This window comes from Stegostoma tigrinum, chromosome 2 (genome assembly GCF_030684315.1).
Source record: "Stegostoma tigrinum isolate sSteTig4 chromosome 2, sSteTig4.hap1, whole genome shotgun sequence".
Taxonomy (NCBI): domain Eukaryota; kingdom Metazoa; phylum Chordata; class Chondrichthyes; order Orectolobiformes; family Stegostomatidae; genus Stegostoma; species Stegostoma tigrinum.
Window position 1 is genome coordinate 109,759,875 of NC_081355.1, and position 18,310 is coordinate 109,778,184.

General features: G+C 43.4%; 1 protein-coding gene across 12 annotated transcripts in view; it reads right to left on the reverse strand.

Annotated features, from left to right (window-relative positions):
* The window catches only part of cdk14 (cyclin dependent kinase 14), a 592,120-nt gene that overhangs the window by 209,113 nt on the left and 364,697 nt on the right, over nucleotides 1–18,310 (reverse strand). For all 12 annotated transcript variants that reach the window (XM_048521834.2, XM_048521892.2, XM_059638483.1 and 9 more), the window contains one exon: nucleotides 206–269. In XM_048521834.2, coding sequence (XP_048377791.1) covers nucleotides 206–269 — 64 coding nt within the window. The remainder of the gene's footprint in view (nucleotides 1–205; nucleotides 270–18,310) is intronic.

Below are 18,310 nucleotides of genomic sequence, written 5' to 3' on the forward strand. Positions count from 1 at the left end.
TTTCAGTTATGACAAAGACACAAGAGATAGCGGCTGGTGTGCTATGAACTTCCACCTTTTTAAACCACCAATTAAGTTTATACAACACCTGTGCTATTAAAATATTTAACAGGCTTAGAAAAAAATGACCAGCTATTCTTACTTTGAATTTTTCTAAAAATCTCAAGTGCATTTTCATTTGCAATGTAAATTCCAAAGAGATTACCTGTTTTCAAATGTGGTAGAGAGTGAACACCAGGCCAAGTTTCCTCTGTTGGAGTGCCCAAAACCTGCAATTAAATGACAGGGTTGTAATTACCTATAATTACATTGTTTACAGTTGATAACGTTGGTTAACGGCACGTACTTAACTTGCATGCAAAAGTATTTGATTTCCAGTACAGCTGTAAATAGTCTTTCCAGAGACTAACTTCCACAATAGAATGTGTATTAGTTTACACTGTTAGAGAGGCAGACCAAGCAAGAAAGGGAGACTACAATATGGAGAATGGGGCAGGTGAGTGAGAGTGAAGGTGGAGAAAAGGGAAGTGGTGAGACAGGTAGGAAGAGGAGAGTGTGGACGTGTAAAAAGGAGTAGGCAGAAGGTTGTTAAGATGTAACGGAAGAGAAAGAGAGACAGGGGGTAGGATTTGCTGGCAAGGTGGGATGGGATGGGGAGGGAAGATGGTGCAGGGAGAATGCATATGAGCAAAGAGCAAATGTAGGCCATTCAGGCCTGCTCCATCATTCCACAAGATCAGAGCTAATGGGTTTCCATTCTGAATTCTATATTCTCCTCTACACCAGATAACCTTGGATTCCCATGTCTAATGCAAACCCACCCACCTCCACCTTGAAAATATTCACTGACCCTACACTTTATTACCTAAGGCACAGAGTTCCAAATGTGCACAACCTTCAACCACAACTTCCCACATCTCAGTCCAAAGTGGCACTCATTCCAGACTAATGAACGAGAGTAAATATCCTTTCTACATCCACCCTGTCAAGACCATTCAGAATCTTTTAACTTCAAATTAAAATCACCCTTCACTCTTCCAGACACTAGTGAAAACAAGCTCAGCCTATCCAATCTTCCTTCATAAGACAACTCACTCATTATAGATAGCAAACTACTCAACCTGTACAGCCTCCAATGCATTGGCATCACTCCTTAAATAAGGAAAGCAAAACTGCACACAGTAAGAGAGATGTGGTCTCACTGATGGCTATTTGGATGGGTGGGGCTGATCTTGCCTGCAGTCCCAGGCTAGGACTAGAGGTGACCTGTGTTCTGGGTCTGGGGAATAGCAGCTTAGCCCAAGTCACAGACCTACCTGGGAGGAACATTCCCAGGTGGAAGAGGAGAGATGCTGCAGATGGGAGCAGGCTAGAGGAACAATATGGGGAGTCCGAGGAGTGGGGCACGGGGTATCGGGTAAGTTGAATGTGGGATGATGAAAGCGGCCTGGTTTTGTAGCTGGGTGACTCCCAATTTCCCTGGACAGCAACTCGGAGTGCCTGACCCTGGGCAAAACCCAAGGCAGAATGAAGAAGGGTCTAGGCCTTAAACGTCAGCCTTCCTGCTCCTCTGATACCGTGTTCATCCAGCTCTCCACCTTGGTACCCTTAATTTAGTTCCTTATTTAGTCACCTTGGACAAGCAAGCCAAAATAAATCAAATGAATTCTGGAAATACATGGCAGATCAGGCAGTCTCTGTAGCAAGAGTACCAGTTTTTGCATTTCAGGCCAACAAGCCTCAGTTGGAACTGCAATATGTTAGTGATTTAACAGGTCTTGAATAAGCACCGGGAAGATAGTAGATAAGGGGGATGAGAAAGCAAAACGGAATGTGTGCGCTAGGCAGGATTGATTAACAACAAAAAAAGTCTCAAACCAAAGTGAAAGACAAAAATCAAAATCAACGGTGCTGTCCTAAAAGATGGGAGCACAGGTTAGAGCCTGAAATTTTGAACTCAATGTTGTGCTGAGTAAACATTAAAACATGAGATGCTATCCTCCTCACTTCCATTAAGCTTCATTGGAGCAACATCTGATACCAAGAAGCAAATACCAAATATAAAATACAATATATGATTCTTAAAATTGAAGCAGTGTCTGGGTCCTTGCGAGTTGGAAGGGAGATGCAAGAGCAGATATTGCATCTCCATCAAAGAGGCTGACAAACTAGGAAGAGGCACCAATCAATTTTTTTTAAAAAAGCAGATAGTACTTTTGAGCTGGAGACACAAGATTGTAGAATCAAATCCAATTCTGAGGTCTCGAGTTCAGAATACTTCAGAGTAGTACTGATGGAGTGCAGCATTTCCAAAGACACCTGCCTTCAAAAGGTATTGTTACATGCTCTGTCCTCTCGGGAGGACACTAAAGATCCTAAAGCACATTTCAAAGAAGAGCAGAAGACTTGTCTTTGCGTCCTCACCGATTTTTCTTCTCTTATGCAATACAGAATTGTGGAGTAGTTTTCATCTATTGAGTGAAGCTTTGGTCTCCTTGTCGAGGATAAATTTTCTAGCTTTGGAGGAAGTGAAATAAAGGCTTGGGATTCCTGGGATGATGCATGTTACGAGAGACTGAATTGGTTAAAACAACATTCACTCAAATACCAGAAGAATGAGGGAAAATCGTGTAGAAATCTATAAAGTTCTCAACAGAACTACTCAGAGTAAATGGAGGAAGAATTTTCCTGATGACTGAAGAGTTTAAGGATATGGGTTAGGACATTTGGGGCCAACGATGTGGTGATTCTGTGGAATTCTCTGCTGCAGAAAGCAGCTGAGGCCAAAACAAGCGGAAGTTACTTGTAATTCTTAGGGTTAAAAGGGATCAGAGGTACGGCATTAAAGTGGGAACAGGAGACTAAGTTCGATGATCAGCCATGATCATACTGAATAGCAGAGCCGGCTCCAAGAGCAAACAGCCTACTCCTGCTCCAATTCTCTATGTTTCTATAAATACAGACGATCATCTGTTTGCATTGCTAGAGGTTGCTCAGTGCAGATTTGGCTGCTGTGCTTCATACTTAACAAAAGTGTGAACTCTTCAAAGACCTTATACCCATTGGCCTTGAAATAGGTGTTGGGTAAGTTTTTTTTAAACAAACAAGTACAAGTGGAGCAAAACACAAGGTGAGGTAGGCAATAAATTAGGGTGACAAATTATACTCATTAGAAACAAAACAAAACCAGAAGAGACAGAGATCAGTATCTTATGTTTAAGCAAAAGATTTAGAATCATGTATATGAAAACCACTCATGTATACAGACATGTTGGTGGAGAGGGCAGATAGGTGGTGGGTGAGGTTCAAAACCGAGAAATGAGAGATAATGTACTTTGGTCAGAGATAGCATAAAGTAGGGGATACAATTCTGGAAAAGAGTTGCAAGAGCAGAAGGATCTGAGCGTATATGTGCACAGATCATCAAAAATGATAGGACAGGTTGAGAGAGCAGCAAATAAAGTATGCAACGTTCTTGGCATAGAGTGCAAGAGAAAGAAGGTGATGAACTTGTACAATATACTTGTTGGTCCACAGTTAGAATGTTGTATACAGTTGTAGGCGCTACATTTTAGGGAAGATGAGAATGGATAAATGCGAGCTCAGAAGTGAATCACTGGAATGGTTGCAGGTATGAGAAAGTTAAGTTAGGAGGACAGATTGAAGTTGGGAAACTTCTGTGGAAAGAAAGCCGACAACAGGAGATCTGGTTGAAGTTTTCAAAATCATGAGCAGGCTGGACAAAGACAGGGTGAAGCAGTTTCTGCTTGTAAATGAAAAAAGAACAGGTGAGCATGGATTTAAAGTGATGTGCAAAAGAGCAAGGGTGATGAGGGGAAAACAAAGTACTTTTCACGGAACGAATAATTTGGGTATGGAAACGTACGGCCTAGAAATATAGTAAGAGCAGGTTTGACTGAGGTATTCAAGATGGCTTTGCATGTTTTCTTTGGATAGATATAGCATGCAGGAATCTGGGGAAAAGGCAGTAGGTTGACATGAGATGATAGAGCTAGTGCAGGTACAATGGGCTGAATGGTCTCCTTCTATAGTGTAACAAATTCTGCAATTCTGTAAGCATATGGAGATGATGCTACCAGTATCAGCTAATAATGAACGAACATGAAATTGAAAATAGATCTTTCCATCCAGCCATGCAATGCTTTTTGTTTAAATAGTTGAATGTTAGTATTCAACTACATTTTAGCTTGATCTTTAAATGGATTTATCTGGTGTCTACTGAAGAATAAGTTAATGAATACAACTCCACCAATTTCAATCCATATGCAGAATGGTTAACCCATCCATAGAGGGAGCCACCGCACCATATACCAAACACTGCTTTCTATAATTTACCATCCCTACCTTGCACACAGAAACATGACTTCTGCACAGGAAATGTCGCAGAAATTCCAGGTGTTTAACAGGCACATTAGAATATCAACATAAGCTAAAAGCAGAGCAAGCTTTAAAAGAATTACTGGATGTGGAAAATATGAATACACTTACATGTGCAACATCTTACATGTCACCATGAGCTAACAAAATAGGAGGCGGTGGGTGTCATAGATAGTAACTCCAGGGAGGTAGTTATGCTGCAAGTTCAGTCAGGTGGATGGGTGACTGCCAGCAGGGGCAGCCACGTGCTGCAGGAATCTCCTGTTGCTATACCCCTATCAAACAAATATACCATTTTGGAAACTATTGTTGGGGCGGGGGATGCGGGGGACAGAATATCCTCAGGAGAAACCAGCAGCAGCAACCACCAGATCTTTTGGCACCATGGCTGCTTCTACTATAGAGCAGGGCATGGCAAGCTCTAAGTGAGAAATTGATGGGGGATTCTCTCATCAGGGTCACAGACAGGCACTTCTGTGGCCATGATGCAGACCTTAGCATGGTGTGTTATCTCCCTGGTGCCAGGGTCAAGGATGTCTCTGACTGGTTACTGCAAATTCTCAAAGGGGTACATTAGCAGCCAGAAGTCAATGTACACATTGGTACGAACGGCAGAGGTAGGAGGAGGAATGAGACATTATGGAGTGAATGTCAGGAATTAGACAGTCAAAAAGCAAGACCTCAGAAAAGGCAGTAGTCTCTCAATTACTGCCAGTACCTTGTGCGAGGTGAGTATCAACAGGAGGATAGGAGGGAACAGGGAGTCTGATTTTGGACCACTGGGATCTCCTCTGGACAAAGTGGCCTGTACAAGAGGGACAGGTTGCACCTAAACAGGACAGGGACCCACATCCTGGGGGGAGATTTGCCAAAGCTATTTGGGAGGGTTTAAACCACTCTGGTGGGGGCAGGGAACCCTAAACAGTAGTGAGGCAAGAGAGAAAGTTGAGGCTGGTACACAAGTTAGAGACAGCAAGTTAACTAGATAAGACAAGCAAGTGCACAGCAGAAAATTAGGGAAGAGTGATAAATTAAAGTGCATTTATTTCAGTGCATGAAGCCTGACAGGTGAGGCAGATGAACTCAGCATGGATGGGAACATGGGACTGGGGTATCATAGCTGTTACAAAACATGGCTGAGGGAGGACCAGGCCTGGAAGCTCAGTATGCCGTGGCTAAAATGCTATAGGAAGGATAGAGGGGAAAGTGACATTTTTGACTATGGAGAACACAACACTGTATTTTGAGAGCATATGCCTGAGGGATCAATGAAGTTATAGGAGCAGAACTCCCCAATAGGAAAGGGATGATCATCTCAATGAGATCAAACTATAGGTTCCCCCAGTAGTCAGTGAAAAATTGACAAATCAATGTAGGGAGATGGCAGATAGCTTTGTTAATCACAACGTTGTAATACTAGGGGATTTTAACTTTCCAGACAGACTGGTACTACCACAGTGTCAACGGCTTGGATGGGGAGGAACTTGTCAAGTGTGTTCGAGACAATTTTATCAATATATGCATTTACTTCTATAGAAGGGGTAAATCCTGACCTTCTCTTGGGAAATATGGCAGGGAAAATTACTGAGGCTTAAGTGGAGGAGCACTTTGGAATCAGTGACCGTAATTCTATTAATTTTAAAATGGCTATGGAAAGTGACAGGCCCAATGCACAAGTTAAAGTTCTAATTTTGCATAAGGCCATTTTTGATGGTCTTGGAAAGGAGCTTTCAAAGTTGTTCGGGAGAGGGTCTTCACAGGTAAAGGGCCATCTGGCAAGTGGGAGGCTTTCAAAAGTGAGATACCGAGTGTTCAGGGCCAGTACATTGCTGTTAGTGTGAAGGGCAAGGCTGGCAGGAGTAGGGAACACTGAATGACTAGATATTGAGGCTCCGATCAACAAAAAGGCAGCAACACATATCAGGTACAGACAGCCGAGACTGACTGAATCCCCTAGAGGAGTATATGGGCAGTAGGAGTATACTAAAAGGGAAATCAGGAGGGCAAAGAGGGGAGATAATAAGAACTGCAGATGCTGGAGAAAGTGTGGAGCTGGATGAACACAGCAGGCCAAGCAGCATTTTAGGAGCACAAAAGTTGATGTTTCGGGCCTAGACCCTTCAGCAGAAAAGCTTAGGGTCTAGGCCCAAAACGTCAGCTTTTGTGCACCTAAGATGCTGCTTGGCCTACTGCGCTCATCCAGCTCCACACTGTTGTCTCGGGCAAAAAGGGGATACGGGTTAGGTTTGGCAAATATAGAGTTAAGGAGAATCCAAAAAGATTCTACAAGCATATCAAGGGCAAGAGAGTAATCAGGGAGAGAATGGGGTCCTTTTAAAGATCTATGAGGCAGTCCATGTGTGGAAGCATAGGAGATGGGTGAGATTACTAAAGGAGTATTTCATGTCACCATTTACCGCAGAGGACACAGAGCCGAGGGAACTTAGAGAAATAAACAGTGGTATCTTTAAAAAGAAAACAAACAAACAGTCTGTTTTGCAGAATGGGTGGTGCTGGAGGTCTTAAAATGCATAAAGGGAAATAAATCCCCAGGATCTGATCTGATGTTTCCCAGAACTTTATGGGAAGCTAGGGAAGAGATTGCTGGATCATTTGGTGAGGTATTTGTACCATCGACAGCTACGGGTGAGGTGCCAGAAGACTGGAGGTTGGCTAATGTGGTGCCATTGTTGAAGAAAAGCTATAAAGAAAAAGCCAGTGAACTATAGGCTTGGTGGGGCGGGGGGGGCGGGGGGGGGGGGGGAGAGACGAACTACGGATGCTGGAGAATCCAAGATAACAAGGTGTAGAGCTGGATGGACGCAGCAGGCCAAGCAGCATCTTAGGAGCAGTGCTTGGCCTGCTGTGTTCATCCAGCTCCACACCTTGTAATCTCGAACTATAGGCTGGTGAGCTTTGTGTCAATTGGTGGTTCTGGTCAACATGGACAAATTGGGCTGAAGAGGCCGGCTTCCATGCTGTGTGAATCTTGTCTCTGACTCTGTGTTATATCTGTTTCCATCACAATTTATTCTCCCACCCACTTCTTCCTATGTTTTATTCTCTTCCTGAGCAGTTTCCACTTTAATGTCAATTTTATGTTTAATTGATTGGTGCACAAAGTTAGTGAGATAAATAATTAACAGTCAATATACAGTATATGCCCGGTAAACCTGTATTATCTGAAAAATGAACGTTCACCATTGGGGGAGCCAACGCTCAATGCAGTCTTCATATCAAGGCTTGTGACGAGGTGGGACCATGAAGAAAGGAGAAGGCAGAGCTGTGTGGGGCAGGGTTGAGGCTGTGGTGAATAGAGGGGGCAGGCAGATTGCGAAATCAATAGGCTGGAGAGTGGTGACAGGAAACAGCAATTAGAGGTACATAATGGAACTGTCAAGAATAAAAATGAAACTGAACAAAATAAAATGAAGAGGAATGCTTCATTGATTTAAAACAGTTCTAGAAGAGCAGCACAAGGTAAATGATTTGAAGTAACTTGACTATTACTCACGGCAATGAACTAAACCATTTGAGAAAATAAACTTGCATCTTTATTTTCAGTTAAAGAATCCTGACACAGTATCACCATCATTAAAAATACCAAACAGGATTTCTGGGAAAATTATTCAAACCAAGAGTCATTCGGCACAGAAACAGACCCTTCGATCCAACTAGACCATGTTGACTACGTTCCCAAACTAAACTAGCCCCACTTGACTGCATTTGACCCATATCCCTCCAAACTCTGCCTATTCAAATGTACTTATTCAAATGTCTTTTAAAACGTTGTAACTGTACCTGCGTCCACCATTTCCTTTGGCAGGTCATTCCACATGCAAATCACTCAAAAAAAGTTGTCCCTCATGTACCTCCTTCTCTCACCTTAAAAGTATGCTCCCTAGTTTTGAACTCACCTTAAAAGTATGCTCCCTAGTTTTGAACTTCCTACAGAAAATACCCTCGCTATTAATCTTATTTATCATGATTTTATAAACCTCTAAAGGTCACCCTTCAGCCTCCGACAGCCCCCACCCTGTGAGTAAAGTCCCAGCCTGCCCAGCCTGCCCAGCCAGTATCATCCAGCTTTCTCCTTCTGGCAGCAACAGCAGCAGCAAGTGACATACTAAGACCAGAAAGACAAATCAGTTGGGTGAGGGCAGCCAAATGGACAGCCACAGCACATACAATGGCAGGCAAGCCCAGGCAGCTATTTAACACTGATTGAGAAAGGGGAAGCAGCATGGCAGTCGGTCTTCAACAAAAACAGGTGCTCAGTGAATCGGGAGCCAAACTGCCAATAATTGACAAAAAAAAAGATAAAACATGAAACAGGGATCTCTGTGGGCAGTGAGGGGAGTACAAGAGACCTACCTTCAGGTGCAATCAGCAAGGGGCATTGCTTTTGGAAAACATGTTGGTGAAGCACCACCCTGTGGCAGATGCTCAACACTGCAGCTAGAACACATGCAGGTCTGGCAGTCACCTAACTCTGGGAGATAGCAAGAGCAGCAGATGCTGGAGTCAGAGACAACACAGTAGGTCAGGCAGCAGAGGAGCCAGAGGGTGATGTTTTTGGCTCTTGCTTTCTCAGAGTGAGTTATAACCGCATTGCAAAGCCTCTTCCAAGGATGCCCACCTTGTAATTATCCTCCTCCTCCCTCCGGAGGAAGAAGGGTCCCGACCTGAAACATCAACTTTCCTGGCCCTCTGATGCTGCCTCACCTACTGTGTTGTCACATAACCATTGGAGTTATTTTGTTACATTTACAGCCTCACAACCTAGAGGTATAATTTCATGGTGAATCTTCAGGGTATTGAGACCGTTCACTGTGGCTTGATTAGACAGTAAGTTTTCATTTAATGTTCTGGATCTGTTTTTGAAATTGGGATTTTAAGTGAAAGTCAGTCACCCTCATGTTCCCCTTGAGTTCATCACTTTTGTCCATATTTGGGCCAAGGTTGTAATGAGATTGAGTGCTGAGTAACTTAGGCAGAACCCAAACTGACCATCAGCAAACAGATCATTGCTGAGCAAGTGCCGCTTGATAGTACTGCAATAACTCCTTCCACCATTGTGCTAATGGCTGAAACAAGAATGATACGGCAGCAAGTGGGTGGATTGGATTCGCCCTGCTCTTCGGGGACAGGATATGCCTGGGAAAGTGTGTGCATGCTAGACAGATGCTAGTATTACAGCTGCATTGTGTCTTGATCATTGCCCAGGCCAGGCCACCAACTTTGTGTCATAGGAACATTATACAATCACTTTATGATGTTACTTTTACCTAACCAGAGGATAATCTTCAAAACCAAAACAACTGTGGATGCTGTAAATCAGGAACAAAAACAAAGTTGCTGGAAAAGCGCAGCAGGTCTGGCAGCATCTGTGGAGGAAGAAACAGTTAACGTTTCGGGTCCAGTGGCCCTTCCTCAGAATTTATAACCTTTGTTTTTTTAAAAGTAAACAAAAAGAGGATATCCAGGGGACATACAGAGAGAAGCCAGAACATTTCAGAGTTTTGGGTAAACAACAATAAGCTTCATTACACAACATTAGTACATTAATAGAACAGTTATGCAATCAACAGTACATGTACAACATACGTCTCACAGAAAAAGCAACATGATAAATATGGGTCATAGACTGTGATCAAATACAGTGCACACCAAATACATTCAAGACTGATCCTACAGATTTCTCAGCAACACTCCACAGATGATAGTAACGCAGTGGATCATCAAATCTCATGAAACTTCACAAGGGATTTATAATTCTTCCTTTCTGTCAAAAGTGGCCTTGAAATTCTCTGAATAGTCATCTCCATTGTGGAATGCCTCAATAACTGCTGCTGTTCTAACCAGCCACCAGCCTCTCCTGGGTCTAGACTCCTCTGGACTCTAAATTACACCACCTGTAATTGCCATTACACAATTGGGCTTTTGCTGACACCGAACTTCACTGAAATGAACTCCAATCTTGCTCAGTTGCATCAAGAAAACAGCACTTGCAGATTTTCAAACCCACTCTTGTGCTATACTGATTTATTAACAGCATCCAGCCGCTTGTGAGCCACTGACACTTCCAAATCTTTTCCTGGCTGCAATACCTAACTTCTAACAATGCCTAGAACTTGTCCTACATTCCACCACAGAGATATCCAACTGATCTTGGGACTTAGCTCACTTTGTTCCTCCAAAACAAATCCCACGTAGTTCAGAGATAACTGCAGACGCTGGAGAATCTGAGATAAAGTGTGTAGCTGGATGAACACAGCAGGCCAAGCAGCATCTTAGGAGCACAAAAGCTGATGTTTTGGGCCTAGACCTTTCATCAGAAAAGGGAGATGGGGAGAGGATTCTGAAATAAATAGGGAGAGAGGGGGAGACAGATCGAAGATGGATAGAGGAGAAGATAGATGGAGAGGAAACAGACAAGTTAACGGGGCGGTGATGGAACCAGTAAAGGTGAGAGTAGGTGGAGAGGGAGCGAGAGGATAGGTCAGTCCAGCGAGGACGGACAGGTCGAGGGGTCGGGATGAGGTTAGTAGGTACGAAATAGAGGTGCAGCTTCAGGTGGGAGGAGGGGATAGGTGAGAGGAAGAACAGATTAGGGAGGCAGGGACGAGCTGGGCTGGTTTTGGGATACAGTGGAGGGAGGGGAGATTTTGAAGATTGTGAAATCCACATTGATACCATTGGGCTGCAGGGTTCCCAAGCGGAATATGAGTTGCTGTTCCTGCACTCTTCGGGTGGCATCATTGTGGCATTGCAGGAGGCCCAGGATGGACATGTTGTCTAAGGAATGGGAGGGGGAGTTGAAATGGTTCGCGACTGGGAGGTGCAGTTGTTTGTTGCGAACTGAGCATAAGTGTTCTGCAAAGCAGTCCCCAAGCCTCAGCTTGGTTTACCCAAAGTAGAGGAAGCCACAACTGGTATAGCAGATGCAGTATACCACATTGGCAGATGTGCAGGTGAACATCTGCTTGATGTGGAACATATGCTTGGGGCCTGGGATAGGGGTGAGGGAGGAGGTGTGGGGGCAAGTGTAGCACTTCCTGCAATTGCAGGGGAAGGTGCCGGGTGTGGTGGGGTTGGAGGTGAGTGTGGAGCAGGCAAGGAAGTCCTGGAGAGAGTGTTCCCTCTAGAAAGCAGATAAGGGTGGGGATAGAAAAATGTCTTTGGTGGTGGGGTCAGATTGTAGATGGCGGAAGTGTCGGAGGATGATGCATTGTATCCGGAGATGGTGGGGTGGTATGTGAGGACTAGGGGGATTCTCTTTTGGCGGTTATTGTGGAGACAGAGTATCAGGGGTGAGTTGTGGAAAATGCGGGAGACATGGTCGAGGGTGTTCTCGGCCACTCCAGGTGGGGGAGCTGCGGTCCTTGAAGAACGAGGACATCTGCAAAGGAATTGGGAATAGGGGATGGAATTTTTGCAGGAAGAAGGGTGGGAGGAGGTGTATTCTAGGTAGCTACTGTGGGCTTGAAATGGATATCAGTTTCTAGGTGGTTGCCTGATATGGAGACAGAGGTCCAGGAAGGTTAGGGATGTGTTGGAGATGGTCCAGGTGAACTTGAGGTTCAGGTGGAAGGTGTTGGTGAAGTGGATGAACTGTTTGAGCTCATGGGAGCACGAGGTGACGCCGATACAGTCATCAATGTAATGGAGGAAGAGGTGGGGTTTAGGGCCAGTGTAGGTACGGAAGAGGGATTGTTCCACGTAACCTACAAAGAGGCAGGGACAATGGGAGCTGCAGATGCTGGAGAATCCGAGGCAACAAAGTGTGGAGATGGATGAACGCAGCAGGCCAAGCAGCATCTTAGGAGCACAAAAGTTGACGTTTCGGGCCTAGATATCTAGGCTCAAAATGTCAGCTTTTGTGCTCCTAGGGCTCTACAAATAGGCAGGCATAGTTTGGGTCCATGAGGGTACCCATGGCCACCCCCTTTGTCTGTAGGAATTGGGAGGAATCAAAAGAAAAGTTGTTGAGGGTGAGGACAAGTTCGGCTAGGCGGATGAGGGTGTTGGTGGAGGGGGACTGGTTGGGCCTGCAGAAGCGGAGGGCCTTTAGGCCATCTGCAAGGGGAATGCACGTGTATAGGGACTGGGGAATTGGAAGTTCTGGAGGAGGTGGATGGCGTGGGTGGTGTCACGGTCATAAGTAGGGAGTTCCTGGACCAAGGGGGAGAAAATGGAGTCCAGATAGGTGGAGATGAGTTCGGTGGGGCAGGAGCAGGCAGGTTTGTGGATTTTGGGAAGGAGATAGAAGCGGGCGGTGCGGTGTTGAGGAACAATGAGGTTGGAGGCTGTGGGTGATAGGCCACCTGAGGTGATGAGCTAGTGAATGATTTTGGATATGATGGTTTGGTGCTTGGGGGTGGGGTCAGGATCCAGGGAGCGGTGGGTGGTGGTGCTGGAGAGTTGGCGTCTGGCCTCAACAACAGAGGTCTGTGTGCCATACTACAACTGTGCCTCCCTGGTCTATGAGTTTTATGGTGTGGTTGGGATTGGAGCGGAGGGCTGCCCGTTCTGCAGGGGAGAGGCTGGAGTGGGTGAGAAGGGTGGAGAGGTTGAGGTGATTGATGTCTTGACAGCAGTTGGAGATGAAGAGGTGGAGGGAGGGTACGAGGCCTGGGGTGGTGTGCAGGAGGAGGACTTGTTTCCATGTGAACTTGAGGTTGGGGTGGAAGGTGTTGGTGAAGTGGATGAACTGTTCGAGCTCCTCTTGGGAGTATGACGCCATGCCGATACAGTCATCAATGTAACAGAGGAAGTGGTGGGGTTTAGGGCCAGAGTAGGTATGGAAGAGGGACTGTTCCACGTAACCTACAAAGAGGCAGGCATAGCTTGGGCCCATGTAGTTCAGTTGCTTTCCCTGCAATAAAGCTAAAATTGAGCACTCCCAATATGGTATAAGCTTTCTGTCTCTTCCACATATTCATTAAAATTCTATCTATATTGTTTTGAATGGCTCTTCAGCAACTACTGAACTGACGCAAGCGACTTACTGAAAACCTCGCAATAATTCCTTCCCTGTTGCTAGGCAGATTTTGGAACTACCTATTCCATTAAATGTTACTAGTCAGAGATTGCTGACTTGCTCAGCACTAAAAAAAGCATAACTGAAACAGCTTAGCTAGAGGCGTAGGTATTTCTGGAGCAACAGTCTTCATCTGGTGCCCTGAATGTTGTCAGGGCTCACAACTTGCAGCCATATCTTGATATCATGTGCTGTGATTAGAATTGGCTGAATACCTCTGGGACACCATGCACCTCAGGGGAGGCAGAGACAGGCCATCCACTTGGTGTACCCATTTGTATTTGTACATCTCCACACATGTACAATGACGAATTCCTCAGTTTCAAAAGACCACAAGACACAGGAGCAGAAATTAGGCCATTTGGCCAATCGAGCCTGCTCTGCCATTCAATCATGGCTGATAAGGTTCACCATTCTCCTGCTTTCCATCAAAACTATTGGCCTTAATTATCAGAACTCCTGGGTCGCAACTTTTCAAGCAGCTTTTAAAATCCATACAATCCACATCTCCAGCATTTCTTTTGTCACCAGACAATGTTATTTCTCAAATAGCTCTTAGATTTGACAGACTTGTTTTAACAAATCTCTGCTGGCTGTCTTTATAATAAGAAAATGTTTCTTAGTGATATCAAATTTATTGAGTATTATTAATTTGGATGTGTATCCACTATTGCTGTTAGGCCTACTAGTCTACCATAATTCTTATCACCTTCAAAATGATTTCTAGGTAGACACTACACTCACTTCCAAAGGCAATATTCTATGTCACATTACCTACTTTAGCTGGTAGTCTGCTCTTCACATCAAAAATTCAGAAGGGAGAAATAATTGTAATCCCTTGCCTTGTTAACATTATTTTCAGGTTCTTGAGGGCAGAACTCAAATTCCAAATTAAGTAACCAGTTTGCGCAATTACCTTTTGCATTTTAAAAGGCTGTATCACACTCCTCTCAATCAATCGTCGCCCTGTTGTAGGAAGGGTATTATTAAACTGGAGAGGGTTCACAAGGGATTTACCAAGATATTGCTGGGAATGGAGCGTCTGAGAAATAAAAATAGACCAGAAAGGCTGGGACTTTTTCCACTGGATTGTAGGAGGTTGAGGGGTGACTTTATTGAGGTTTATAAAATTGTGAGGGCCATAGATATGGTTAATGATAAGGGTCTTTTCCTTGGGTTAGGGTATTCAAAACTAGGGGGCATATTATTAAGGTGAGAGGAGAAAGATTTACAGGAAGAGGAGGGGCAACTATTTTACACAGTGGCTCATGTGGTGGATACAGGTACAGTTACAGTGTTTAAAAGACATTTGGATAAATTCAGAAATAGGAAACATTTGGAGGGATATAGGGCAAACACAGCCAGTTAGAACTAGTTTAGTTTTGGAACATGGTCAGCATGGACTTGTTGGACTGAAGGGTCTGTTTCCATGCTGTACGATTCTACCTGCTCTCTAATGAGAACTTCTGTATTCCGAGTTATTGCTAAACATTGTGGATTGAGTAGCATATACGGAGTTTACTTGAAAAGCTCAAAAAGGTTTAACAACAATCTATGCTTGAATTTGCAGATGCAAATAATTACCATTTGCAACCTCCTGGTAGCATGTTTCTTGCTAACTGCATGTGGCAGTTAGTCACGTGGCACACAATCTAGATCCCATTTTATTAGCATTTCAATCTCTGAAAAACCACACAAGTTTTAAAGCAATAACACTTGGCACCTTCAGTCAAAACAAGTTTGGCAAATCTATTTAAGAAATAACTGTGTAATGATAAAGGAAATGCTGTGAGGAGGAGCATATGGATTTTTTTTAAAAATTGTGACCTAGGAGTTTTAAGAATTAAATTGAAGCAAAAAGTTGTGAAGGAAGCTGACGTGTACATTATAGTACATGTGTACAGATGTACAAAAGGGTATACCTGATGGTAGGGCTTCAATGAAAACTGTTGCAAGTGAACGAGTACATACGGCTTACAAATAAAATACAAGCATGAACCAGCCACAATTAGCGGCCCACCTCACACCATAAACACTCCTCTGCTTCTTTACTCTCCATCTCAACCTGTCATCAGGAAATTTAGATTTCACATCTTGCTGAATTAACTCTCAAAGCACACAATGTTTCTTGCTGTTGAGCGCTCCACATATTCCCCTCGGAAACAGTTTCTCCCTCCCAAGATACTGCCAGTCATACAGAGTACTGCCTGCATTTTAAAAAATATTTGTTTCAAATGTCCAGCATCTACCAGTATTTTCTTTCATGGTATTAAGTCTCCAATATGCTGACCTGACCATCGAATGTTATCAAAACCACACCAGACAAGAACAAAAACAAAAAGGATCTTTTTATTCACCTACCTTAATCACCAAATGGATAGAAGCATTTATGACAAAGAAAACCACTCATTAAATCAAAGCTATTGTACTTTCCATTTGCACAAAGACAAAAGGAGTAGATGAGTATGATGTTATAGACCAGTATTACATAGTCTGTAATGGACCATAAGGCACAGGAGCAGCTATTAGGCCATTTTGCTAAATGAGTCTGTTCTGCCATTCAATCATGGCTGGTAAGTTCCTCAGCCACTTCTCCTGCTTTCTCCCTGTAACTCTTGATCCCCTTGATAATCTAGAATCTATCTCAGTCTTAGATGTACTCAATAACCTGGTGTCCACAGCCTTCTGTGGCAGTGAATTCCATAGATTCACCACTCTCTGGCTGAAGAAGTCTCTCCTTATCTCCATTCTAGAAGGTCTTCCCTTTACTCTAAGGCTGTGCCCTCGGGTCCTAGACTCTCCTAACAATGGAAGCATCTTCTCAACATCCATTTTGTTTAGGCCACTCAATACTCTGAAAATTTCAAAGTGATCCCCCGTCATCCTTCTAAACTCCAGTGAGAATAGTATCAGAGTCCTCAAATGTTCCTCATACATAGGAGGTTTTCAATTCCTGGGACCATCCTCATGAACCTACTTTGAACCCCCTCCAGGGCCAGTACATCCTTCCTGAGACATGGGACACAAAACTAAACACAATACTCCAATTGTGGCCTGACCAGAGCCATATAAAGCCTCAGTACATCCCTGCTTTTATATTCAAGTCATCTCAAAATAAGACAAAATCCCTTTCAAATATATTCAAGGAGATAGCCTAGACCCTAACATTTTTTCTTTAAAGGCAAATGTAAGGTGCAATGTTCCAGATCTAATTCAACTGGTTACACTACTCAGTTTTAAGAAAAACACACTGCGCTAAGTTAAAATACAAGCAAAAGAAAGAAGAAGAATTGATACATTAGCTCAGTTGGAAAACTAAAAAGAATAACAAATTATTTTACAGCAACAGTTCCAATATACCTACATGCCATAAACACACCCTTGGCAAAGGCAAGTTCAGTAAAACAGGTTGTTTCATATGCTATGTTTTTCCAGTCCAGGAGGAAAGGGCATCAAGAGAAAATTCTGGCCGAGAGAGAGAGAATTTTGCTGTAAAAGGGAGAGAGGTGTGGCAGCTTCAAAACCCCAACAACTACCGAAAGCTGAACTAAAACCTTGGTTCTATGGGAGATTGACTCCACTCATTCATGTTGCTTCTATTGTTCCAACTTTCTTAATAAAAAATCCCATCCAGCTCCACACTTTGTTATCAAGGCCTCAAAAGTTGCTTACTTTATTGGCTTGGAACAGACTGCTTGTTACTACTGTCTTAACCTCTCTTCCTAAAAAGAAAACCAGCAGAAAATACACCTCTTAAAACCACAGTATGGTGGCTCATGAGATTTAAGTCAACGCTATACACAAGACAACCCTATTTTTCTGGCTTCAGAAATAATGTTTTCTCATCTATTCAGAAACAAATTAATTCTCTTTTCAGCCTCAGCATGCATACTCTCAATTAAAATCTGCCTCAATTTTTTTGTACAAATGTGTTTAAATTTAAAACTTAAAACCGAGTCCAAGGGATCAAGCAGGCAACACAGGCTTCCCTGCAATGATGCACCATACTGAAAACAGCTACAGAGCAGACTCAGCACTGTAAACAGCAAAAAGAATGAGGCTTCAAAAAAAAATGAAGTGTGAAGTTCATTTCAAGTCATAGCATTTGCTAACTCATTAAATTTGTGAAGAAAGCAAATTCGGCATTGGTGCAAAACTGTTGCATTAATGGAAGGACGATAAATGGGCCCTAAATAATTGCCTGAGACTAAATATACCATGCGAATTGGGACCAGCCATTGGAATGGTTTTGAGATGCATGTATCACAATGGGTCCTTGAAATTCATTTGAATGGTTATACAATCACCAGAAACATTTTGCTCTTGTGCACATGTAAAAGGGCCAAGTTAAAACTAGAAGGCAGAAAAGATTTCAAAGCATCATTGAGTTGGTGGGGCTATTTGATGGAACAACAGAGACTAGTGTTACTGTAGAAGACAAAGGTCACTAACAGAGAGTAATAAAAACCTTGAGGCCGAAACTGCTGGTTTCCAACAACTCATCATTAGATGCAAAAATACAAATATCCAGTCCACCACATCAGCAACATAGATGACGCATCAATGAATTTCAATCTGCCCAGAAACTGAAGAGTGAAAAGGTTCAAAACAATTCTTGTGAAAAACACAAGCTGTGAAAAGACAAGGTTGGGAAACTGACAGAATCTGATCAGGCAGAGTAAACCCAGGGTGAAGAGCCTCCTTCTGCTCCTGTTTCCTTGAATGTTCTCACCACCATAACAAATAAACTCTTCCAATGGCTGCAAGTGATCCATCCAGCAGGAGGCAAGGCAACTGCATTATAGACTGTTCAACTTTTTGTACAATTTTCAACAATATTTGGGGTGGGCATTGTTCTGGTTTTTGGGG